Source organism: Neolamprologus multifasciatus, chromosome 14 (genome assembly GCF_963576455.1).
Source record: "Neolamprologus multifasciatus chromosome 14, fNeoMul1.2, whole genome shotgun sequence".
Classification (NCBI taxonomy): Eukaryota; Metazoa; Chordata; class Actinopteri; order Cichliformes; family Cichlidae; genus Neolamprologus; species Neolamprologus multifasciatus.
The window spans coordinates 740,027-765,297 of NC_140452.1; the positions used below are offsets into that span (position 1 = coordinate 740,027).

The following is a 25,271-nucleotide window of genomic DNA, read 5'->3' on the forward strand; positions in this document are numbered from 1 at the left end:
CGTGATATGATTCTTTTATTTGTTCGCTGTCTGATGTCACTGTGACATCAGCTCGCAGGAAACCGCTGCCATACAAAACACAATCAGCTGAGACGACAGACAGACGACAGGTTCACTCGTTAAATAAACGCCGAGCCGCTCTGGGTGACCCCTCTCCCCGCAGAGTTCACAGCCAATCAGCTTGCAGCAGATCACCTGAGCAGCAGGTGAGAGTTCAGAGAAGAAAAAGTCCTCCGGTCCGCTCTAGACGCCGATTAGCTGCTGCGACACATCATAATGGAGGGGGCGTGGTTATGTCAGTGGTGGGTACGGTCAGTAAGCAGTGGGTGGAGCGTCACAGGTAACCCTCCTTCTTGAACTGCTCGTGCAGGATGTCCCGGTACTCATCGAAGCCGCCGTCGATGCGCCGCACCTTCCCGCCTTCACACACCCACAGCTCCTTACACACCATCCTGATCAGACGCTCGTCATGTGACACCAGGATGACCCCGCCCTGAAACACGTGACATCACACAGGTGAGAACGCACACACACACACACAGACGCACACGCACGCACACACAGACTCGCACGCACGCACACACAGACTCACACGCACACGCACACACACACGCACGCACACACACAGACTCACACACACAGACACACACACACAGACACACACGCACACACACACACACACAGACTTGCACAGACTCACACACACACACACACACAGACTCACACACACACACAGACTCACACACACACACACACAGACTCACACACAGACTTGCACAGACTCACACACTCACGCACACACACAGACTCACACACAGACACGCACACACACATACACACAGACTTGCACAGACTCACACACACACACACACACACACACAGACTCACACACACACACACACACACACACACACACAGACTTGCACAGACTCACACACACACACACACACACACACACACACAGACTTGCACAGACACACACAGACACACACCTTGAATTTGTTCAGAGCCTTAGCGAGCGCCTCGATGGTCTCCATGTCCAGGTGATTGGTCGGCTCGTCCAGGATGTAGAAGTTTGGGCTGAGGACACAAAGATGACATCATCACCATCAAAACCACAATAACAGGTTTATCAATCTGGCTGGGGGCGTGTTCACAGGAAGAGGCGGAGTCACGTCCAGCCAGGTCAGATTTCAACAGCGAGCGCTTTGAGAAGAGTGCGACTGATCCTCAGCACCGCCTGCTCCGTCCTTCAGCCACAGCGATGATGATGAAGACAGATTTCTTCCAGACACACACACAGACACACACACAGACACACTCTGATCTGTCTTTACCAAGTGGGTTAGGGTTAGTTCACACTCTCTCTCGTTATTAAAGGAAACTGAAGGAACGTGTTTCACTTGCTGTACGTTAAAGACGCTGCACAGAGTCAGCAGATGGAGCAAAAACAAACACACTGATGTCTGCCGTGTGTTTCTGATTAACATCGTATTTAAAGGAAGGTTTGTTGCTCTATGGTTACTTACATCAAACCTGTGGAAACACTATGGCTGCATAATTGTAACATTTTTATTAAAGAGTCCCGCCCACTCTGTGTCAACAGTCTAGCTCCGCCCCTGTGTTGGACCCTCTGAAGAAATGGTAAACGGCCTGTATTTGTATAGCGCTTTACACTGCACTCAGTCATCAGTTACCATGGCATGGTCATCTGAGCGAAGGCCACGCGGCTCTTCTGTCCTCCTGATAGGCTGGCCACCGGCCTCGTGGCCAGCTCTCCCGTGATACCGTAACCTCCCAGCTGGTGGCGGTACTCCTCCTCGGTCCGACCTGCGATGCAAACGCAGCAGCCCATCAGAGCGCGACGTGGAGCTGCCAATGGTATTGTTGATGGCGCTGTTGCTATAGTTACCGGGGAACTTGTTGAGGAGCAGCTCCACAGAGCAGACGTTCAGGTCCAGCTGGTCCACGTGGTGCTGACTGAAGTAACCGATCTTCAGGTTCCTGAGGCGAAAAGATGAGCAGCGGGCATGTTTAGATTAGCGAGCGCGTCGCGATTATCAGCACTCGCTACAATCGCTCCGAGCACGAGCAGATCCCACAAACAGCGCATGAACAATGGCGAGTACTCGGAAACAAAGAATGAAACAGGTGCAAAGGCTGGAACACATCACAGGTAGAAACAGGAAGAGGAGGAGCCAAGAGGGAGAACATGTTAAAGCTTCCTAAAAACAGCGCAGTCCATCCCTTAAAGAGCGAGAGGAGAGGAAGAAAGCTTCCTGGACAGTGCACCAATAAGATGCAACCAACAGACTCCTCTGCTCTGATTGGTCCACTGGTCGTCTTACCTGTGAGCCTGCCTGACTCCGTTGACCGGTGTCAACTCGCCCATCAGCAACTTGAGGACGGTGGTTTTACCAGCACCGTTTTCACCGACCTGCCGAGAAACACAATAGCCCAAACAGCGAGCTGATTAATGACTGCACTTCCTGTTGTACCTCTCACTCTGCAGAGGCGCCCAGTGCTCACTTCCTGTCTGAGTACTGATATCTGTGCATGCCTCTTTGAGAACTCATCTTAGTCAATAATTAGTTTGTAATTGCTGCATCACACCACCAGGTGGAGCCACCTATCGTGTTCAGGAGACGCTCGCCAACGTGTCTGACGGTACAGTGCAGGCCTGACGCTCTGCGGCCTGTCAGTCCATCCCTGAGCTAACAAGCTAACCTGGAGCCATGCCAGCTAAGCCAGCCACACCTGAAGGTCTCTCCACCCGCACAGCGCCCTCTGCTGACTCATTGCCGTCAGCTGTAAAGCACTATACGCTGACCGTGGTGACACCGTGAGGTCACCATGGTGATAAGACCGTGAGGTCACGACACAGTGCTGTCACACATACGATGCAGATCCGAGAGTCGAGGTCAGCTGACAGGTTGAGTCCGGAGAACAGCGGCTGGTCTTTGCTGTAGTAAAACTCGACTTCATCCAGCTGCAGGATGGGCGGAGACAACTTCTCAAAGTTATCTGGAAACCTGAAGCGACACACAGCATGTCAGCCAGTCCAAGCTTCACTGCCACAGTGATCGTCGGGGGTCAGAGGTCATCTTCTTACCTGAGCGTGACCTCAATTTCCTTCTCGATGGGCTTTAGCTCAGGTCTGCGGGAGAAAGCAAGCATTAGCTTACAGACAGGCAGCACAGACACCAGATCAAGGCGAGGAGGGCGAGGAGCACTCACAGCTTCTCCAGGAGTTTGAGTTTACTCTGCACCTGAGCTGCTCGGTTAGCGTTGTACCGAAATCTGTCGATGAAAACCTGAAAGACACACAGCAGCCGTTCACCAAAACTACATCAGCTCTGTGACACAGAATCACCTGACAGACAGTCTGTGATTCAAGCTGTCTGTGAGCAGCACATCCTACAGACGCACCGAGTCACTGACATGAAACAACGAACAGACACCAACAAGGCAGGCATACAGTGGAGCACCCGTTTGTTCCTGTCTGTACTGTCTGTACCCGTGTGTACCTGTGTGTATCTGTCTGTACTGTCTGTACCTGTTTGTAATGTGTGTACCCGTGTGTACCTGTGTGTACTGTCTGTACTGTCTGTACCCGTGTGTACCTGTGTGTACTGTCTGTACCTGTGTGTACTGTCTGTATCTGTCTGTACCTGTGTGTACCTGTGTGTACCTGTGTGTACTGTCTGTACCTGTGTGTACTGTCTGTACCTGTGTGTACCTGTGTGTACTGTCTGTACTGTCTGTACCTGTGTGTACTGTCTGTACCTGTGTGTACCTGTGTGTACCTGTGTGTACTGTCTGTACCTGTGTGTACTGTCTGTACCTGTGTGTACCTGTGTGTACTGTCTGTACCTGTGTGTACTGTCTGTAGTTGTGTGTACCTGTCTGTACTGTCTGTACCTGTGTGTACCTGTGTGTACTGTCTGTAGTTGTGTGTACCTGTCTGTACTGTCTGTACCTGTGTGTACTGTCTGTACCTGTCTGTACATGTGTGTACTGTCTGCACTGTCTGTACCTGTGTGTACTGTCTGTACCTGTGTGTACCTGTCTGTACCTGTGTGTACCTGTCTGTACCTGTGTGTACCTGTCTGTAGTTGTGTGTACTGTCTGTACTGTCTGTAGTTGTGTGTACCTGTCTGTACTGTCTGTAGTTGTGTGTACCTGTCTGTACCTATGTGTACTGTCTGTACCTGTCTGTACCTGTGTGTACTGTCTGTACATGTGTGTACTGTCTGCACTGTCTGTAGTTGTGTGTACCTGTCTGTACTGTGTGTACCTGTGTGTACCTGTCTGTACTGCCTGCACTGTCTGTACCTGTGTGTACCTGTCTGTACTGTCTGTACCTGTGTGTACCTGTCTGCACTGTCTGTACTGTCTGTAGTTGTGTGTACCTGTGTGTACTGTCTGTACCTGTCTGTAGTTGTGTGTACCTGTCTGTAGTTGTGTGTACCTGTCTGTACTGTCTGTACCTGTGTGTACTGTCTGTACCTGTGTGTCATGTCTGTACTGTCTGTAGTTGTGTGTACCTGTCTGTACTGTCTGTAGTTGTGTGTACCTGTCTGTACTGTCTGTACTGTTTGCACTGTCTAGTTGTCTGTACCTGTCTGTACTGTCTGTAGTTGTGTGTACCTGTCTGTACTGTCTGTACTGTCTGCACTGTCTGTAGTTGTGTGTACTGTCTGTAGTTGTCTGTACCTGTGTGTACTGTCTGTACTGTCTGCACTGTCTGCACTGTCTGTAGTTGTGTGTACCTGTCTGTACTGTTTGTACTGTCTGTAGTTGTGTGTACCTGTCTGTACTATCTGTACTGTCTGCACTGTCTGCAGTTGTGTGTACAGTCTGTATGTGTGTAATGTCTGTACCTTTCTGTACTGTCTGTACTGTCTGTACCTGTGTGTACCTGTCTGTACCTGTGTGTACCTGTCTGTACTGTCTGTACCTGTCTGTACTGTCTGTAGTTGTGTGTACCTGTCTGTACTGTCTGTACCTGTGTGTACTGTCTGTACCTGTCTGTACATGTGTGTACTGTCTGCACTGTCTGTACCTGTGTGTACTGTCTGTACCTGTGTGTACCTGTCTGTACCTGTGTGTACCTGTCTGTACTTTCTGTACCTGTCTGTAGTTGTGTGTACTGTCTGTACTGTCTGTAGTTGTGTGTACCTGTCTGTACTGTCTGTAGTTGTGTGTACCTGTCTGTACTGTCTGTAGTTGTGTGTACCTGTCTGTACCTATGTGTACTGTCTGTACCTGTCTGTACCTGTGTGTACTGTCTGTACATGTGTGTACTGTCTGTACATGTGTGTACTGTCTGTACATGTGTGTACTGTCTGCACTGTCTGCACTGTCTGTAGTTGTGTGTACCTGTCTGTACTGTGTGTACCTGTGTGTACCTGTCTGTACTGCCTGCACTGTCTGTACCTGTGTGTACCTGTCTGTACTGTCTGTACCTGTGTGTACCTGTCTGCACTGTCTGTACTGTCTGTAGTTGTGTGTACCTGTGTGTACTGTCTGTACCTGTCTGTAGTTGTGTGTACCTGTCTGTAGTTGTCTGTACCTGTGTGTACTGTCTGTACCTGTGTGTACTGTCTGTACCTGTGTGTACTGTCTGTACCTGTGTGTCATGTCTGCACTGTCTGTAGTTGTGTGTACCTGTCTGTAGTTGTGTGTACCTGTCTGTACTGTCTGTAGTTGTGTGTACCTGTCTGTACTGTCTGTACTGTTTGCACTGTCTAGTTGTCTGTACCTGTCTGTACTGTCTGTAGTTGTGTGTACCTGTCTGTACTGTCTGTACTGTCTGCACTGTCTGTAGTTGTGTGCACTGTCTGTAGTTGTGTGTACTGTCTGTAGTTGTCTGTACCTGTGTGTACTGTCTGTACTGTCTGCACTGTCTGTAGTTGTGTGTACCTGTCTGTACTGTTTGTACTGTCTGTAGTTGTGTGTACCTGTCTGTACTATCTGTACTGTCTGCACTGTCTGCAGTTGTGTGTACAGTCTGTATCTGTGTGTAATGTCTGTACCTTTCTGTACTGTCTGTACTGTCTGTACCTGTGTGTACCTGTCTGTACCTGTGTGTACCTGTGTGTACCTGTGTGTACTGTTTGTACCTGTCTGTACTGGTGTGTACCTGTCTGTAGTTGTGTGTACCTGTCTGTAGTTGTGTGTACTGTCTGTACCTGTCTGTACTGTCTGTACCTGTCTGTACTGTCGGTACCTGTGTGTACCTGTCTGCACTGTCTGTACCTGTGTGTACTGTCTGTAGTTGTGTGTACCTGTGTGTACTGTCTGTACCTGTGTGTACTGTCTGTACCTGTGTGTACTGTCTGTACCTGTGTGAACCTGTGTGTACTGTCTGTACCTGTGTGTACTGTCTGTACCTGTGTGTACTGTCTGTACCTGTGTGTACCTCTGTGTACCTGTCTGTACTGGTGTGTAGCTGTCTGCACCTGTCTGCAGTTGTGTGTACAGTCTGTATCTGTGTGTAATGTCTGTACCTTTCTGTACTGTCTGTACTGTCTGTACCTGTGTGTACCTGTCTGTACCTGTGTGTACCTGTCTGTACTGTCTGTACCTGTCTGTACTGTCTGTAGTTGTGTGTATCTGTCTGTACTGTCTGTACCTGTGTGTACTGTCTGTACCTGTCTGTACATGTGTGTACTGTCTGCACTGTCTGTACCTGTGTGTACTGTCTGTACCTGTGTGTACCTGTCTGTACCTGTGTGTACCTGTCTGTACTTTCTGTACCTGTCTGTAGTTGTGTGTACTGTCTGTACTGTCTGTAGTTGTGTGTACCTGTCTGTACTGTCTGTAGTTGTGTGTACCTGTCTGTACTGTCTGTAGTTGTGTGTACCTGTCTGTACCTATGTGTACTGTCTGTACCTGTCTGTACCTGTGTGTACTGTCTGTACATGTGTGTACTGTCTGTACATGTGTGTACTGTCTGTACATGTGTGTACTGTCTGCACTGTCTGCACTGTCTGTAGTTGTGTGTACCTGTCTGTACTGTGTGTACCTGTGTGTACCTGTCTGTACTGCCTGCACTGTCTGTACCTGTGTGTACCTGTCTGTACTGTCTGTACCTGTGTGTACCTGTCTGCACTGTCTGTACTGTCTGTAGTTGTGTGTACCTGTGTGTACTGTCTGTACCTGTCTGTAGTTGTGTGTACCTGTCTGTAGTTGTGTGTACCTGTCTGTACTGTCTGTACCTGTGTGTACTGTCTGTACCTGTGTGTACTGTCTGTACCTGTGTGTCATGTCTGCACTGTCTGTAGTTGTGTGTACCTGTCTGTAGTTGTGTGTACCTGTCTGTACTGTCTGTAGTTGTGTGTACCTGTCTGTACTGTCTGTACTGTTTGCACTGTCTAGTTGTCTGTACCTGTCTGTACTGTCTGTAGTTGTGTGTACCTGTCTGTACTGTCTGTACTGTCTGCACTGTCTGTAGTTGTGTGCACTGTCTGTAGTTGTGTGTACTGTCTGTAGTTGTGTGTACTGTCTGTAGTTGTCTGTACCTGTGTGTACTGTCTGTACTGTCTGCACTGTCTGTAGTTGTGTGTACCTGTCTGTACTGTTTGTACTGTCTGTAGTTGTGTGTACCTGTCTGTACTATCTGTACTGTCTGCACTGTCTGCAGTTGTGTGTACAGTCTGTATCTGTGTGTAATGTCTGTACCTTTCTGTACTGTCTGTACCTGTGTGTACCTGTCTGTACCTGTGTGTACCTGTGTGTACCTGTGTGTACTGTTTGTACCTGTCTGTACTGGTGTGTACCTGTCTGTAGTTGTGTGTACCTGTCTGTAGTTGTGTGTACTGTCTGTACCTGTCTGTACTGTCTGTACCTGTCTGTACTGTCGGTACCTGTGTGTACCTGTCTGCACTGTCTGTACCTGTGTGTACTGTCTGTAGTTGTGTGTACCTGTGTGTACTGTCTGTACCTGTGTGTACTGTCTGTACCTGTGTGTACTGTCTGTACCTGTGTGAACCTGTGTGTACTGTCTGTACCTGTGTGTACTGTCTGTACCTGTGTGTACCTGTCTGTACCTGTCTGTACTGGTGTGTAGCTGTCTGCACCTGTCTGTAGTTGTGTGTACTGTCTGTACCTGTCTGTACCTGTGTGTACCTGTCTGCACTGTTTGTACTGTCTGTACCTGTGTGTACTGTCTGTACCTGTGTGAACCTGTGTGTACTGTCTGTACCTGTGTGTACCTGTCTGTACTGTCTGTACCTGTGTGTACTGTCTGTACCTGTCTGTACTGGTGTGTACCTGTCTGTACTGTCTGTACCTGTCTGTAGTTGTCTGTACTGTCTGTACCTGTCTGTACCTGTCTGTACTGTCTGTAGTTGTGTGTACCTGTCTGTACTGTCTGCACTGTCTGTAGTTGTGTGTACTGTCTGTACTGTCTGCAATGTCTGTACCTGTGTGTACCTGTCTGTACTGTCTGTACCTGTGTGTAACTGTCTGTACTGTCTGTACTGTCTGCACTGTCTGTAGTTGTGTGTACCTGTCTGTACTGTCTGTACCTGTGTGTACTGTCTGTAGTTGTGTGTACCTGTCTGTACCTGTGTGTACCTGTGTGTACTGTCTGTACTGTCTGCACTGTCTGTAGTTGTGTGTACCTGTCTGTACTGTCTGTACCTGTCTGTACATGTGTGTACTGTCTGCACTGTCTGTACCTGTGTGTACTGTCTGTACCTGTGTGTACCTGTCTGTACCTGTGTGTACCTGTCTGTACTGTCTGTACCTGTCTGTAGTTGTGTGTACTGTCTGTACTGTCTGTAGTTGTGTGTACCTGTCTGTACTGTCTGTAGTTGTGTGTACCTGTCTGTACTGTCTGTACCTATGTGTACTGTCTGTACCTGTCTGTACCTGTGTGTACTGTCTGTACCTGTCTGTACATGTGTGTACTGTCTGTACCTGTCTGTACATGTGTGTACTGTCTGCACTGTCTGTAGTTGTGTGTACCTGTCTGTACTGTGTGTACCTATGTGTACCTGTCTGTACTGCCTGCACTGTCTGTACCTGTGTGTACCTGTCTGCACTGTCTGTACTGTCTGTAGTTGTGTGTACCTGTGTGTACTGTCTGTACCTGTCTGTAGTTGTGTGTACCTGTCTGTAGTTGTGTGTACTGTCTGTATTGTCTGTACCTGTCTGTACTGTCTGCACTGTCTGTACTGTCTGTACCTGTGTGTACCTGTGGGTACCTGTGTGTACCTGTCTGTACCTGTCTGTACTGTCTGTACTGTCTGTACTGTCTGCACTGTCTGTACCTGTGTGTACCTGTCTGTACTGTCTGTACATGTGTGTACCTGTGTGTACCTGTCTGTACTGTCTGTACCTGTGTGTACCTGTGTGTACCTGTCTGCACTGTCTGTACTGTCTGTACCTGTGTGTACCTGTATGTGCTGTCTGTATTGCAGCTGGGCCTCGTACTCTCTCTGCTGGTTCTTCAGTCGGTCCTCTTTGGTTTTAATAAAATTTTCGTAGTTGCCGCGGTAACTGTCAAGCCTCTGGGAGTGCAGGTGGATGATGTCTGTGACCACGGCATTCAGGAAGTTTCTGTCGTGGGAGACGACCAGGATGGTGGACTGCCAGGTCTGCAGGGGAGGGATGACTTATGAGGTTAGTGCAGCTGAGATAACCAGCCCGCCTCGTTCACTGACACCACCGCACAAACGTTTTAAACCTACAGTCTGAATATGGCCACGCCCCAGTTTCTCCTCATTAGGAAGCAGGCTGACCTGTTTTCATCGTCCAGCATTAACACTGAGTGACAGGGATCGTTATCAGGACGTGAGGTGACATCGTCAGGATGTGTAAACAAACTGAGGTGAGAAGAATCCAGGTGTGAGAGAAACACTCACGCACACGTCTGTGAGCGAGGCCGCTGTTTGCAGAGAGGCGAACCTTACCTGCAGGTAGTTCTCCAACCACAGAATGGCTCTGACGTCCAACATGTTGGTGGGCTCTGAAACACAAAACATGGAGAATACGTCACAGACCTCCTCCTCCCATCACAGCTGCAGCGAGGAAGGTGTGACTCACCATCAAGCAGCAGGAGGTCGGGCCTGCAGAAAAGAAACCAGAGAAGAAGAAATCATCAGCTGAGCATCGATCTGTAGACTCCCGTCATCTTCACCCTGTGTGTGTGACTCTGTGTGTGTGTGACTGTGTGTGACTCTGTGTGTGTGTGACTCTGTGTGTGTGACTCTGTGTGTGTGTGACTCTGTGTGTGTGTGACTCTGTGTGTGTGTGTGTATCGCTCACCGAGCAAACAGAGCTCTGGCCAGTGCCAGTCTCATCCTCCAACCTCCAGAAAACTCCCTGCAGAGAAAACACACTCAGCATGACACTAAACAGGAGTGTGTGTGTGTGTGTGTGTGGGGAGGGGGGGACATGTGACTCACTTTGTGGCCTGCTGTTGCATTCTGGGAGAAAATCCAAGACCAGCCAGGATGACAGACGCTCTGATTGGACGAGAGAATAACAGCTTCTTACTGTGTGTGGGTTTCACACCGACATCAGTAAAATCCTCTGAGTAGAAACATCAGCAGCAGGTGAAGCCTCGCCATGGCTCCCCCTGCTGGTGAAAACCTCTCACAGCGCTTCACGTCTAACTTGAGGTACGAACGCGACTGGATGGAGGCTTTGTGCTCAGTGGGCGGGTCTACCAGCTTTCATGCATCTTATTGGTTAAACTTCTCATAAGCCTGCCCTCTACCCGAGACACAGAGCCGGGGATCAAACCATCGACCTCACGATTCATCACCACATCTGTGCTGACTAGCGTCTCGATTCTCGAGTGCGCCTTCAGCACACAGGTAAACGGACACGCTCAGACGTCACACGTGCTCAGTGACTTGATGATCAGCGAGAGGCTTGTACTGCTGTCTGAACACACGAGGCCGGATTTAAACCTTTAACTTGCATCTGTTCAGGGTCGTGGGGGTGGAGCCTATGTCGGACATGCATGTGACTGGACTATGGGCGGAACCCTCGCAGTCTGCTGTGAGGCAGCAGCACCAACCCCAGAACCACGGCGCCGCCTTAAGTTTCACTTCATCAGCAGATTTAAAGGTTTTTGATGAGGTTTTGAGGCGTGGCGTCGGGCGCCGTGTCAGCCCTGCTCTCGCCGACCGTTGGCTCATCGTTAAGACTTGTTTCCTCACATCTGGATCCCAATAATCATGGCGGCTACGTTTTCCAGCCCGATGTAGACTCTGTGGTTACGCACTGTGTTCTGTGGGCGGGGCTGATTTAACGCGGTGTACCTGGGTACCTCGGCGGCATTACCGAGCTCACGGACGTGTACGACTTTATCACAGAGCCTCGAACACGCCGCCGCCTCGGAGGATCGCAGCAGAGGACGAGGAGAAATCTTTCCTGTCAGCTGGAAAAACACCAGCGAAGAAGAACAGCAGCGTGTCGGTGCGGTTGTCATAGTTACCGGGCCGGCGCCTTGTCAGCTTCGATCTCCTCCAGCTTTCCGTAGATCTCGGACAGCCGCACGCTCTCCATCCCGTCGGCACTGAAACACACGTCAGAGACGGCTGCAGCTGATTGGACAAACACGCCGCCTGCTGCGCTCTCATTAGCTGAATTAAATGTGTTCTGCGAGCCACGCCTCAGAGCGTTTTTCTTACGTTCCGTTGGCGATGCGAGCATTCAGCCTCCTCTCCTCGCCCAGCAGGTCCTCCCGCACCGTGTCGCTCTCCAGGACGCTCTGCAGCGCCGACGTTTCGTCCCCCGCCACTTCCTGCTCCACGTGCAGGATGGAAATGTGAGCCGGGACACGGAGGCTGCGACTCGCCAGCATCTTCAGCAGCGTCGTTTTCCCCAGGCCGTTGCGGCCGATCAGGCCGTACCGCCGGCCCGACGCCAGGCTCAGCTCCGCCCCCTGCAGCAGACATCTGAGACACAAATGGCGGTGTGAGAAAACGAGCCGTCCCGCTGCGCCCCGCTGGTGTTTTCCGAGCGCTCACCTCTCTCCGAAGGACACGTCAAAGTTCTCGATGCGGATGTCGTAGCTGCGGTTCTTCCCCGATTGGTCGACTCGGCTGTCCTTCTTACTGCTGGCCTGACTGGCCGACGCCTCCTCCAGGACTCTGAGGAAACAGAGGACAGGTGAGAGGGGCACAGGTGTGTGCAGGTGACGGCAGGTGGTCGGCGGACTCACAGTGGGCTGGAGGCCTTCTGCGAGTCCTTCTCGCTCCTGCGCTCGTGTTTGGCTTTCAGCTTCGCCTCGGCTTTCTCCAGCTTCTTGGCGTCGACCGTCTGAAGACAGAAAGCAGTTTTGTGAGAAACAGGAAGCTAGCTGAACTGCTTCCTGGGCAGATCGAACCTGACTGCGCAGGAAGGTCGCTTCTGATTGGACCACTTCCACATTCGTCACACCTTTCTACACAACTCAGTTCTGATTGGCTCTCGTCTGTGCTGAACATTTCCGTCTCGTTTGACTGGCTGACTAACGTGTCGATACACGTGCAGGCTAAAGCTAGTGCTAAATCAATAATCTGCTGATTGAATCAATTATTATTGATGATCGTCCATCATTTTTGACTTTTTAATCAGAGGCTGTCATTTTTGTCCCGCGCAGGTTTCCGGTACGTACCGTGTTCTGAGCACGCCTCATCATCCAGATGCCCTCGGCGTCTTTGGCTGCAGAAACTGAGGAGAAGGAAACAGGCAGATCAATACATGACATCAATAAGTAATAATATTAATGTCTTCGCAGACAGCAGGTGTAGTGGGCACACACGTGACACAGTCAAAACTCCTCGCTGCAGGCAGCATGACGACGGCAGCATGACGACGGCAGCATGATGACGGCGGCGGCGACGTAAAGACATCAAAAATCTCTCCATGATAATCAGTTTAGTCACAGCTTTTCTTTAACAATAAACACGGATCAAGGCTGGCGTCTGCACAGCACACAAACCATCATGTTAAACACTTTTAACAGAGGTCGAGACTTCTTCCATATTTGTGCCTCCCCTCTGAGCTCACACACTCTGAGGGTCACTGTGTGACACTATATACCCCCACACCCACGTCTATGTACATACTCACACACTTTCAAGTATCTACATATACATACATAATACTGGTGGCGCCAGTGTCCGGCAGCCTCGCCTCTGTCAGTGCGTCCCAGGGTGGCTGTGGCTACAATGTAGCTGCGTCACCAGTGTGTGAATGTGAGTGACTGGATGTGTGAAGCGCTTTGGGCTCCTTAGGGACGAGTAAAGCGCTGTACAAATACAGGCCATTTACCATAATACATATCTACATCTACATGCACACTCATGCACGCTTTTACATATTTCCGTGCACGTCTACACAAGCGTCCATTCAGCATCATAAGGAATTCAGACCAGTCGAGCACCAATCAGGTTAAATGAAAACAGAATGAAGATCTTTCCCTACATTATTCACAACCTCTTCCATACTCGAAAACCATTTTGACCAATATCTTTGAAATGTGTCTTTACAGAGTCTTAGAGGAAAGGTCATCTTTTCCATTTCACAAGTATCTTCTACTATGGCTGACCACTCTCCAACCGTTGGTGGGTCCTTGTCCAGCCATCTTCTAGTTATTGCTTTTTTACTTGCTGCCAGGAATATTTTAAGAGGGTATTTATCTCTCGTATTCATCTCAACTGGTGCATTTCCAAATATATTGTAGCAAAACTCAAAAGCTTTTTAATCACTTAGAGCAGCAAACCTGAACCCAGTCACTGCTGGAGCCAATGTGGCAACACTACGGCTGACCATATATTCTGGGATTGTCCGGCTATTAAATCTTATTGGGCCGAAATACTAATGAGGATTAAGAAGGTTTTTACTGTAATGAAAATCTCTATTCTATTATTATTACTATTCTTCCAGGAAAATTCCCTCCCAAGAGGGGAGCTAGAGGTCGTCATGCTTTTGTTACAAACATTTAACCTTCATACGTAAGTGTGAGATCTGTTCCTAACAGACTGGGTGGACTGGGTCCTGTATGAGTGTAAACACGAGTACAGTTTCCAGATCAGCCTTTTATGTACTTTACCTTTATAGGTGTCGTCAAACACATCAATGAGCCCCCTCCTCAGAATCCTCCCGTTCAACTTTAATGTTTTATTAAAATGGTGTCTCAACTGTAAGTGTCTGTAAAAGTCTGTTTAACCCGTAAGTTTCACTGAGCTGTAGGAAGCTGTCCATGTCTGTTTGGTTGAGATTTACAGTATGCTGTAATACCAAGTCCATTCTCTAAACACCGTCCAAATGTGCTGGTGTGAAACCCCTATCATATCCTACCCAGCTTCGCATTTTCCTTTCCAAATTGAATTTTTTACTTTGTTTAGTCCGTGTATTTAAGGCTACTTTGGTGCACTCATGCAATTTACACGTTTTTTCTGTAGACTTTAGTAAAGCTGTAGAGGTATATCCAGTTGAGCAAGTTCCAAATCTTTCCACTTTGCCTCATATCTGTTATCACATAATCTAACTAAATACTGAAGCTGTGCCACATTGTACTCGTCCTCCAGGCTGGGTAAGGATTATCCACCTTGGTTTTTTGGCAACTGTAGAGTTTTAAGTCGTACCCTGGTTTTTTACTCTGCCAAATAAATAGATCGTTCTTTTCCACTCATTAAATTGTTTTGTGGATAACACCCTCACCCCTAACCCTTTTGCAGGACCCAAGGTGTCCCAGCAGAACATCGCCCAAAGCATCACGCTGCCTCCGCCGGCTTGGCTTCTTCCCATAATGCATCCTGGTGTCAGGTGTTCTCCAGGTAAGTGACACACCTGGCCATCCACGCGATGGAAAAGACAACGTGATTCATCAGACCTGCCCAGCTTCCCGCATGCTCCCTGGTCCAGATCTGATGCTCACGTGTCCAATGTTGCTGCTTTCAAAGGTGGACAGGGGTCAGAGGTCCAAGTGTGACCTTTCTGTCAGACCCAGCATGAACTGTTCCAGCAGCTCGTCTGCTGAGAGTCGACCGCTCACAGATCCTGAAGCTGCAGGTTTCGTCACTCGGACCCAAACTGACTGAACCAGCAGCAGAAGATCAAACTACGCTTCACGTTTGATCAACATGCTCATGAACTCTGACCCTGGCTCCTGCACAGCTCTCTCTCTCTCAGACCAGTTCACCATCAAATCTGTTTATCAGCCAGCAGCTGCTGCTGTGCTCAGCGCTGTCGCCTCTGACAGCAAAGCCTCGTCTCTGCTGCTCAAACTGAACAAATGGAAACTTTTACTGCTCAGCTGTGTCTGTAATCAAACCTCTGTGACTCTGCTTCACTTCATCAGGTCACGTTCACATTTGATTCATGGTTTGCTTCAGTTTCTGATCGACTGCAGAACATTTTTAAGGTTATTTGCTATAAAAAGGCAGAACAGGAAAAGCTGCTTCATGTTTTTCTGTTTGAGCCTCAGTTGACACAAAGCTGCTGTGATGCTCACACCTCTGATGGAGTCTCAGTGTCAGCTTTGGTTTATACACACATATAAAATATGGATATGTGCTGATAAATGATCAGAATTAGAATATTTCTGACTGAGTCAAAACTGAAACAGTGACGATACTCAGCCCTAGTTTTCCATGCTTCATAATTGCCCCCCTTTGCTTCATATTTCTCTTCTCTCCACGAGCGTGAGGTGAGGTCGTCTCCTGAAATGGTTCCAACAGTGTTGAAGGAGTTCAGACATGCTGAGCACCTGTCGGCCCTTTGCCTTAACTCTGCGCTCCATCTCATCCCAAACCATCTCCACTGGGTTCAGGTGACTGTGTCTGCACCGCTCCATCACAGAGCCTCACACAGCCTGCAGGTGTGTTTGTGCTCATTGTGCCGTTGAAGAATGATGGCATGTTGCTGCAGGATGCTGTTGTAGCCATGCTGGGTCAGTGCGCCTTCAGTTTGGAATAAATCCCCATCAGTGTCACCATCACACCTCCTCCCCCATGCTTCACAGTGGGAACCATGCATGTAGAGACCATCAGTTCACAAGACATGAACAGGTGGAGCCAAAGATCTCAGCTGTGGACTCATCAGACCAAAGCACAGATGGTCTAACGTCCATCCTCGTGTTTCTCAGATCAAACAAATCTCTGCTTGTTGCTTCTCCTCAGTCGTGTTTCTCAGCAGCTGTTTGACCACAAAGGCCTGATTCACACAGTCTGCTCTGAACGTGCAGAGATGTGTCTGCTGCTGGAGCTCTGTGTCTATCTGAGCTCTGATCTGAGCTGCTGCTAACTTGTGATTTCTGAGGCCGGTGACTCGGATGAATGTGTCCTCAGCAGCAGAGGGACTCTGGTCTTCCTTCACTGGGGCGTCCTCATGTGATCATCCCAGTGCTGGATGGTTTCTGTGACTGCACTCAGGGACACATTCAGCGTTTTAGCAGTTTTCTGGACCGACTGACCTTCAGTTCTTAAAGTAATGGTGGACGGTTGTTTCTCTCAGCTGATTGGTTCTTGCCATAAGATAACTTCTAGCAGCTGTCAGCTGTGCACCGACCTGTCAAATGAACCCTGACAGGCTCACCTGTGAGGTGAAACCATGTCAGGTGACTACATCATGAAGCTCACTGAGAGAAGGCCGAGGGTTTGCAGCGCTGTCGACAAAGCAAAGGGAGGAAGCTACAATACAAACAGAGTTGTTCTTTACTCCGAAGAACCATCGAATGAGAAGCTGTCCAAACTTTTGATTGGTAGTGTACACACACACACACACACACACACGAGGTGTGTTCTGGTTAGGAGAGTGTTTGGTTTCTGCACTCTCACAGCCTGTGTGTGCGTGCTCCTCGGCGTGTTGACCTTACCGCTGTCTGCAGAGATCTGGGAGAGCTGCACGGGAGCGTCCAGCAGCACCTGCCTCTGAGCGCCGCGGTGCTGGTTTCTGAAACACACACGTTCACATTAACAATTAACACGCCGCCTCGGCCCAGAGGAGACCCCGCCCACCCAGTCCTCACAGTTTCAGCGTGTTGAACATCTGCAGACAGATGTCTCGGATGTCATCTTCGTTTTTACTGTCAGCTGACACCTCCTGCAGCACGCCGCCGACCGCGTCGTAGACCTCCTCGCTGTCCTCGAAATCTGCCCCGCCGCCATCCAGGACACCTGCAACACAAACACACCTCAGCAGGAGGATCAGCAGCTGCGGGCTGCGTGTCTGCTCCCGTTCACACACCACGAGGAAGAAGGAAACCCTCCTGATTTCAGAGCCCCCACCAGCTGCCTGTGAGCTGGATCACAGGATCAATAAATGAGTCTCAGGGTTTCTGCTTCCTGTAATGCTGCTTCCGTGTCTCCGCTACCTGTGGGTCTCTCAGGCCAGCCCAGGTTCAGGTGCAGGCGTGCCGGGTTATGCCGTGCTAGCCGGTGTGCCTGCTCCGAGTGCTGTCAGCCCGGTTAGCTCGTTAGCTCATTGGGCTAAAGAGCAGCCGCTGTCAGGCTAACCCCGTCGGCTCCGGGCCGGCGGACAGCGGCTCGCTCCCCCCGGACAGCGGCCCGGTGCCCGGCCTCTCACCTGTGATGTAGTGGAACAGCTCCGCGTCGATCTCAGGAAACTCGCTCTTCAGGATGTCCACGTACGTCGCCATGATAGCCGACCCCGAACACCGCCTGGACGCGCATGTGCCGGTATGCGACAGCGCTGTGAACTCTGGGAGATGACGTTTGTGGAGCGGCTGACGTCAGCGGTGAAGGAGCCCCCGCTTTTCTTTTCTTTTTTTTAAAGAAAAAAAATCCTGTTATTGTCTGAAGTCCTGACGTTTCCAGGATGTCACGTGATTTTAAATAAAATAAACTAAACAATAAAAAACCCTCAAGCGTTAACCTGCATTCTCTCTGCTGGCCAGCAGGGCGGCGACTCCTCCTCTTCTTCTTCACTACATCATGAGCACCAGCTGAACACACTGAGCAGATTAGAGGCTGCAGAGGGACGTAACACCACCTCCTCTCAGATCTTCCTCTCCCCCGCGCGCCTGGCAGCTCCATCTTCAGCCGCCATCCTCTGCACATGCTCAAACCTGCTCGGCCTCTGTGACTCTGAGCTATCCCTGTGATGGACTCATGTCCACGCTGCTCACTGAGCACCTCCTCCTCCTGTTTATTAAATTATAATAAAAACGACATGAAAATCAGAACACAGTACGATGGGCAGTAATCTTACAAGAGTATTGGAGTATTTCAGCAGTATCGTGACTGCTCGCCAGGCTCTCTGTTCCAGTGTGTCTGTGGTAGCACTACAGTAATGTAACAGTAGTATTAAGTATTACAGTGGTAGTGAGCAGTGTTGGTCAAGTTACTTGAAAAAAGTAATCAGTAACTAATTACTGATTACTTCCCCAAAAAAGTAATCCCGTTTCTTTACTGATTACTTATTTTCAAAAGTAATTAATTACTAAATTACTTAGTTACTTTTTAAAAACACGATTTACAACCTGAATAGGTGATAAAGCGATAGATCTTTCAGCCCAATTCATCTTTTTCTGCATCATCATACAAAATGTAATCAAATAAAAGTCTGTTTTTAAAACTTATCAGTTTTAATCTTTTAACTTTATGCATCAAGCAAACATTTAATTATCTGCAACATTCTCTGACTGGAAGAAATTAGTTTAACATTTAAACCTATTTTCTGCACATTCCAGCACATAAAATAAAATATTTTGTGTGTTTACACTCAGTCTTTCAAATAGATGCAAGTAAAACACAGCAGAAAATAAATAAAGTCAAAGACTAGCGGTCCTGTTGCTCTATTTTCACCTGTAAAGCAGGAGTGGGGTAGGCGGAGGTTTACCCTGGTGCAGGTGTGCAGCGGTCAGTGGAAGAATCCGCGAGTTTCTCTGTGAGTTTCCCATTACGTTGTAGCTACTCGGTGCTTGTTTGGAAGTTTAGGGGTTTTTTCGCTGTAAAAAGAAGTTTTCTTCCCACGCACAACGGACACTAATGTTTTTGTCACTTTTTATGGAATCAAACTCAAAGTAAGGTCAGTACTTCCACGCTTTAAACGCTGCACGCTCATACTCTCTCTGCACTCGATATATGATCCATTGTTGATCTGCACACAGCTGTTGTCACGAACGTCGCACGTCACTGTCATGAGACATTCTCGCAAAAAATCACGGTTTTAGTAACGCAGTAACGCAGCGTTCCTACGGGAAAGTAACAGTAATCTAATTACCGTTTTTGCAATAGTAATCACTTAATTCACTCATTACTTGAAAAAGTAATCAGATTACAGTAACGCGTTACTTGTTACAAGTAACGCGTTACTGCCCATCTCTAGTAGTGAGTCTCCTCACTCAATTGTAGTGTTACACTACTAGTATATGGAGCTCTAACACCTCTGCGGTCTTAAAGAAGGCCCAACAGCGTCTCCACTTTCTGAGAATCCTCAGAAAAATGGACCTGAAGGAGCTGCTGACCGTCTTCTACCGCTGCTCCATTGAAAGTGTGCTGATATACTGCATCTGTGTGTGGTTCTCCAGCTGCACCACAGCACACAGAAAGGCACTCCAGAGGGTCATCAATATGGCCCAAAAAATCATTGGACATCCTCTTCCCTCCCTGAAGGACCTGTACAGCACTCGCTGTCTCAAGAGGGCACGCAGCATCCTACAGGACGGTACACACCCAGGACACCGGGTGTTTAAGCTGCTGCCGTCTGGCAGGAGGTTCAGGCTGCTGAGGTCCTGAACAAACACTCAAGGACAGCTTTTACAACAGGGCAACAGCCCTGATCAATGCTAACAGCTGACCTGACTGGATACCTCCCTGGACTTTTTTAGGGGGGGAGGTAGCAACGGTAAAAACAATAACAATAATAATATTTATATTTATAACAAGGTGCAATAATAATTAATGTGCAATAATAACAGTGTGCAATACACATACACTTCTTCTTCTTTTTATTATGTATTGTATCGTGTTGTGTTACATGTAGTGCCGACGTAGGACAGTTTTCCAACTTCATTGCACTACTGTACTATGTATGACTGTGCAATGACAATAAAGAGTTACATATCTTATATAATAGTACTGTAGTATTGCAGTTTGACAAGTAGTATTACACTAGTACTAAATTATAGTGGTATAGTGTATAGATGACAGTATTACAGCAGTACTAATAATACTACAGTAGTATTGCAGCTGCACTATAGCAGTACTAAAGTAGTAGTACTGCAGTAATACTACAGCATTGCTCGCTTCGTCTTGTCCAGCGCCGCAATGCGCATGCTCCGGCCTGGACTTTAGGGTGGGAGTTAGCCGTTAGCACCGAGCTAACAGCCGGAGCGTGTAATGGCGGCCTCGGTGTTGTTGGGCTCTGCGGACAGCGCCGGACTCAGCTTCACCATCGGGGGCGGCGGCACCGGGAATAGTAACGGACTGGGCCCGGCGCCCTGGAACCGTTCTCTGGACCGAGCGCTGGACGAAGCCGCGGCCACCGGGAGCTTGAACCTGAGCGGCAGGAAGCTGAAGGAGTTCCCCCGGTGCGCCGCCAACCACGACCTGACCGACACCACCAGGGCCGGTGAGTGAACCGCACCGGGACCCGGCCCGGCGGCGGGCCGTGTATAGCGGGCCGCGGGCGGTGGCTTAGTCCGGAGTGCTTTGGGGAAGTCGGGTTTGAGGCTGCGGGTAGGCTGGGACACCGTCAGGCCGGTGTTGTGACAAACATCGAACTCAGAAATCGGCACCGTGCCGGGGTTCCGCTGCCTTTACCGGGCTCTCCGAGCGGAGAGTACCGGCGCAGACAGGCAGTCGCAGTGAATCCGGGGACCGAGCCCGCCGGCAGAGGCGTTTTTGTACCGGACGGTTCGGGTCTGAGCCCGGTAAGCTGCTCTTAGCATGTTAGCAGGGTTAGCGCGGTTACCTGGGTGCTGCCGCCGGGTTTAAAGCTGCGGTTAACGGCTCTCACTGCGGCGAGGCTGAGAGGTTGTCACCTGATCTCAGAGGTGACGGCTCGTGCCGCTTAACCTGCCAGCTTGTTTGTTAGCATGTTAGCTTGTTAGCTCTGCCCCCGACAGCCTGTAAACACTGCGGAGGAGGCGTGCGGGGTCACCAGGGCGAGGGGAGGCTGACCACCCGGGGGGGTCTGAAGTCAGAGACTGGGCCCAAAGGTGACCACACACCTGGCTGGCTTTGTTTTGTTCGACTCTGATTAGATAACGAGCCAGGAGGACACAGAGGCGGCTCCGCCTGCCCGGGCCGGCGTGCCGAGCAGAACAAACAGAACAAACAGCATTGATTATCGATCAGCTGATCGAAGCCCGCCATGCTGATGCTGCGCGTGCTCCTTTCATTCACACTAAATTGCACCCAAACCGATATTCGCTGTACGTAACCTGCAATGACGTCACAGTTTAACGTGTTTGATTGGGTTTCGTCATCTCCCTGGACACACTCGGGAAGCACGAGACCGGAAACAAACAAAGACGAGTGTTTCGTGTGTGTGACGTGAATTGAGTGAGCACTGCCGCCCAGGTGCGATGACCAGGCTGATGTTGGATGAGGGGGAGGACTGTTCCCGCATCCTGAGCCATGCAGGATTGTATCAGCACAACAAATGTGAGCTGTACCTGTCCATACCTGCCCAGGCTCCTCCTCTCTGCTGAGGCTTCACAGCTGCTTCACGGTCACATGATCCTCACCTCAGTGCTGTCCTCCTCAGCTCCTCTGTATCTCTGCTTTAGAGTCACAACATCGCCTATCTCAGAGCATCTCACACTTCTGTGTGTGCAGAGTGAGCAGAGTGAGCAGAGTGAGCAGGGACGAGCGTCCCGCTCTGCAGGTGGGTCATGTTCCTGTGTGTGAGCTCCGTGTGTGCGCGGGTCACCAGCAGCTTCAGGAACACGTGTGTATGATCTCGGGTTAACCTGTACCGTGTGTGTGTGTGTGTGTGTGATCTCGGGTTAACCTGTACCGTGTGTGTGTGTGTGTGTGTGTGTGTGCGTGTGTGCAGATCTGTCTCGTAACCGGCTGTCGGAGCTTCCTCTTGAGGTTTGTCTCTTCGTGTCTCTGGAGAGTCTGAACCTGTACCAGAACTGTCTGCGGTCGCTGCCTGACGGCCTGCTCAACCTGCAGGCGCTTACCTACCTGAACCTCAGGTAACACACACACACACACACACACACACACACACACACACCTCAGGTCTGTTTCATTTATCACGAGCTCCACACTCTGTCAGACGGCACCAAACAGGAAGTGCTCTCAGTCCTCACCTTGTGGCGTGCTTTGCTGTGGGTGACCTGTGGGTGCTGCTCACTGCTGATTTTATTGGTGGGAAACCATGAAGCCCACTTTTGGTGTGATCAGCAGGACCAGGAGGAATCTGGAAGCGTCTCCTCGTCTTCCTCTTCTTCTTCCTCTCTGCTCTTCATCGTCTTTTTCTTTGTCTCACTCTGTTTTGTCTCGTAGTCGTCCTCTTCCTCTGTTCTCTGTCACATGCACACTTGTCACATGTTTACAGCTGGATGCCTGTGTCTCTGACCCCGCCCCTCTCTTAATGCCCCTCCCCTCAGTCGGAACCAGCTGTCGGTGCTGCCCGCCGTCGTCTGCGGCCTCCCTCTGAAGGTTTTGATCGCCTGCAACAACAAGCTGGTTTCTCTGCCGGAGGAGCTGGGACAGCTGAGGCACCTCACCGAGCTGGTCGGTCCTCTCACGCCGCACATCGCCATCCTCGCTGACCAATCGCAGCGCTTATTGATTATCGATATCTTTGATCGCCCACAGGATGTGAGCTGCAATGAGATCCAGACTCTGCCTGCTCAGGTGGGCCAGCTGGAGGCTCTGAGAGACCTGAACATCAGGAGGAACCACCTGGTCCGACTGCCACCAGGTACACAAACGCGTGAAACCATGGTGACGCTGCGCTCTGTTACTTATTGATCAGTTATTGTTTCTGTGTCAGCCGATCAGCTGACTCAGGCCCTGAGAAATGACTGCAGGTTAAAGTGGAATAAAACATCGCGCTGCCAATCTAAGCTCCTCCCCCTGAGCTGTCAGTCAGCCCACGGCAGAGGGCGTGGCTCAGACCAGACTAACCCACTGATGGGTCTGGTGCTCCTGTCTGAGCGTGGAGCTCCTCCCCCGTGCAGACGGGTGAGCTGCAGTTTGTAACCTCTGACCCCAACGTCAGCGTCGTGAATCTCCACCTGTCAAAGCGTGTGATTAAAATCATCACACAGGCCGAACAGCAGCGGCTCGAAGCGCCGCCGTCGTGTTCAGGTTTCAAAGCGGCCGCGGCATTTCCTGTTATCTTTCCAAAGAGCTGCTCTCGCTCTCACAGCTCAGTCGCCGCCACATTTCTCTGCTTGTCTCGACTCGTCTGTGAAATCCTGAGCGAGTTCTGATGGCGAGTCAAGTTTAGTTTCTTTACAGCTGAGTAGTAAAATCACCTGACGTCAGAGCTACGGGGACACGCCCACCCAGCAGGTAAAAACAGTCGTTTGCACGTCTTTGAGTTTAACAGAATCACACCAATCGCTGACGCTCCACAGCGACCGCGGCGCTCAGCACAGCTCATTTAAATTTATCCACCCAGATCAAAACCACACATGGCGGTCAGTCCCGGCGGCAGTGCGAGGCGATACTCCACGCCACGTTCAGGGATCTGATGAAGCTGCCTGGGCGCAGCGTAGATCCACAGTCATAGGTCGTCCTGGTTTCTTTAGTTTTCCTCCAGGATGAGGAGACAGTAAAAACACGTGCAGTACTGCGATTGTCCACTAGTGGCCATCGTGAGGGAGGAACGCTCTGCCAGGGCAGCGAGTCGGTCATGTGACTTATTCAGCGTGGCGGTTAGTACTGTTCGAAGAAGGTCCTGGGTTCCCATGTGGGCGGGGCCTGTGTCTGCGTGGCGTCTGTTCGGGTACTCCGACTTCCTCCTACGGTCCACAGACCGGCAGTGAGTGGGGTGAGCTGCAAATGGTCTCTGTTAGCCCTGCAACAGACCGGCGACCTGTCCAGGACAGGGACAGCTCAGCAGGTAGAGGGGTCACCCCACGATCGCAAGAATATAGAAGATTTCACAGCGTGCAGTATCTTTGACAAGTTACGTACGTAAACAAAAAAGTTTACTTTAGGAGAAAACAAATAAACAAAATAACTGGAAAAAGGTGCTCAAGGTGTAAATAAACAACATGTAAGTGAAGTGAAACTAAACGTTCGACACAGCTCGTGTGTTTTACACACTTTGGAGTCAGAACTGTTCTTAAGATTCTCCAGATCAATCAGGGCTTTAAAAACAAAGATGTTTGGACGCTGTTGAGAAGATTTTGTACAATGTTTGTGAAATTTGGCAAAAATAATCAGAAGATTGATAATATTTATTTCCTGGAGTTATTTTGTGGGTATGTGAGAGGCCAAAGAGAATATGTTGCAACTTCAGTTTACACGAGGGATCAATTTTGGTGTTTATGAAATTATTTAGATCGATCCAAAGCACATGTGTTTACGTGCATTCCCAAAATAACTCAGATTGTTTCCTCTGCTGCAGAAAGTACAAAGAGCATCAATACTTTTCTTACATTTAACCAGATGTGTCTTTAATAACATTTAACCAGATGTGTCTTTAATAACATCTCTGGATCAAGAGGAACTTCTCTGACCTCAGTGATGATAAATTCCCTCGATAGAATCAAAGTGTTTTTCAGTCTTGTAAATATGTTTCCAGTAAAACGCAGCATGCAGAGGACTTGTTTCCGTGGAGGGATTAATAAAGTTCACGTTAGTAGTATTTAGCCCCGCCTCTCGCCCTATGGTAGCTGGGATAGGCTCCACCCCTCCAGCTCTCTGATAAGTGGAAAAGATCGGGTGGAACCATAAGAAGAGAATTGAGTCATTGTGTTGTCAAACCTGGGAAGTGCAGCGTGATGGCTCGTGGGGTAATCTGATTGGTCGTCCCTGCAGAGCTGGCCGAGCTGCCTCTGGTGCGTCTCGACTTCTCCTGTAACAAAGTGACCTCCATCCCCGTCTGTTACCGCCGCCTCACGCAGCTGCAGACCATCGTCCTCGACAACAACCCGCTGCAGACCCCGCCCGCTCAGGTACGCAGGAAGTGACCTCGCAGGCGTCCCCGTGCAGGTGTCGGTTCAGAGCTAACGTCTGCTTCCTGTCTGCAGATCTGCATTAAAGGGAAAGTTCACATATTTAAGTACCTGAATCTGGAGGCCAGCAAGACGACGCCGGACCTGCCCGAGTACGACAGACGACCTCTGACCTTCAGCTCCTGGTCTGCACTCACACACACAC

At 49.8% G+C, this 25,271-nt stretch overlaps 2 protein-coding genes across 6 annotated transcripts in view; one reads left to right on the forward strand and one right to left on the reverse strand.

The window, feature by feature from the left end:
• abcf3 (ATP-binding cassette, sub-family F (GCN20), member 3) lies at positions 1–21,338 on the reverse strand. Of its 2 annotated transcripts, XM_085131594.1 has the most exons (23): positions 20,890–21,338; positions 17,848–18,116; positions 17,539–17,730; positions 16,982–17,129; positions 16,829–16,905; positions 12,623–12,678; positions 12,188–12,285; positions 11,994–12,116; positions 11,655–11,921; positions 11,459–11,539; positions 10,419–10,478; positions 10,279–10,335; positions 10,057–10,079; positions 9,924–9,979; positions 9,408–9,608; positions 3,238–3,314; positions 3,113–3,157; positions 2,900–3,032; positions 2,349–2,437; positions 1,913–2,004; positions 1,698–1,830; positions 993–1,080; positions 1–493 (listed from the first exon to the last, which is right to left on the reverse strand). In XM_085131594.1, the coding sequence occupies exons 3-23, from the start codon at positions 17,609–17,611 to the stop codon at positions 335–337; spliced, it is 2,136 nt and encodes a 711-aa protein (XP_084987720.1). In that variant the 5' UTR covers positions 17,612–17,730; positions 17,848–18,116; positions 20,890–21,338; the 3' UTR covers positions 1–334. The 2 variants fall into 2 exon arrangements, with proteins under 2 accessions (XP_084987720.1, XP_084987721.1); XM_085131595.1 differs by lacking the exons at positions 17,539–17,730; positions 17,848–18,116; positions 20,890–21,338 and adding an exon at positions 17,327–17,513.
• lrch3 (leucine-rich repeats and calponin homology (CH) domain containing 3) overlaps positions 20,238–25,271 on the forward strand; it is a 21,962-nt gene continuing 16,928 nt past the window's right edge. Inside the window, exons 1-6 of one of the 4 annotated variants that reach the window (XM_085131590.1) lie at positions 20,238–20,547; positions 21,979–22,123; positions 22,541–22,667; positions 22,752–22,857; positions 24,930–25,066; positions 25,142–25,251. In XM_085131590.1, the coding sequence (XP_084987716.1) occupies positions 20,316–20,547; positions 21,979–22,123; positions 22,541–22,667; positions 22,752–22,857; positions 24,930–25,066; positions 25,142–25,251 (857 nt within the window). In that variant the 5' untranslated portion in view covers positions 20,238–20,315. The remainder of the gene's footprint in view (positions 20,548–21,978; positions 22,124–22,540; positions 22,668–22,751; positions 22,858–24,929; positions 25,067–25,141; positions 25,252–25,271) is intronic. The other 3 variants (XM_085131591.1, XM_085131592.1, XM_085131593.1) reach the window with 3 other exon arrangements.

Excerpts from the sequence above, each read along its gene's own strand:
- abcf3 (XM_085131594.1), bottom strand. The coding sequence starts at position 17,611 with ATGGCGACGTACGTGGACATCCTGAAGAGCGAGTTTCCTGAGATCGAC. Across the intron at positions 10,336-10,418 it reads ATGCAACAGCAGGCCACAAA|GGAGTTTTCTGGAGGTTGGA; the intron begins GTGAGTCACATG and ends TTTTCTCTGCAG. Across the intron at positions 494-992 it reads AGGCTCTGAACAAATTCAAG|GGCGGGGTCATCCTGGTGTC; the intron begins GTGTGTGTCTGT and ends CACGTGTTTCAG.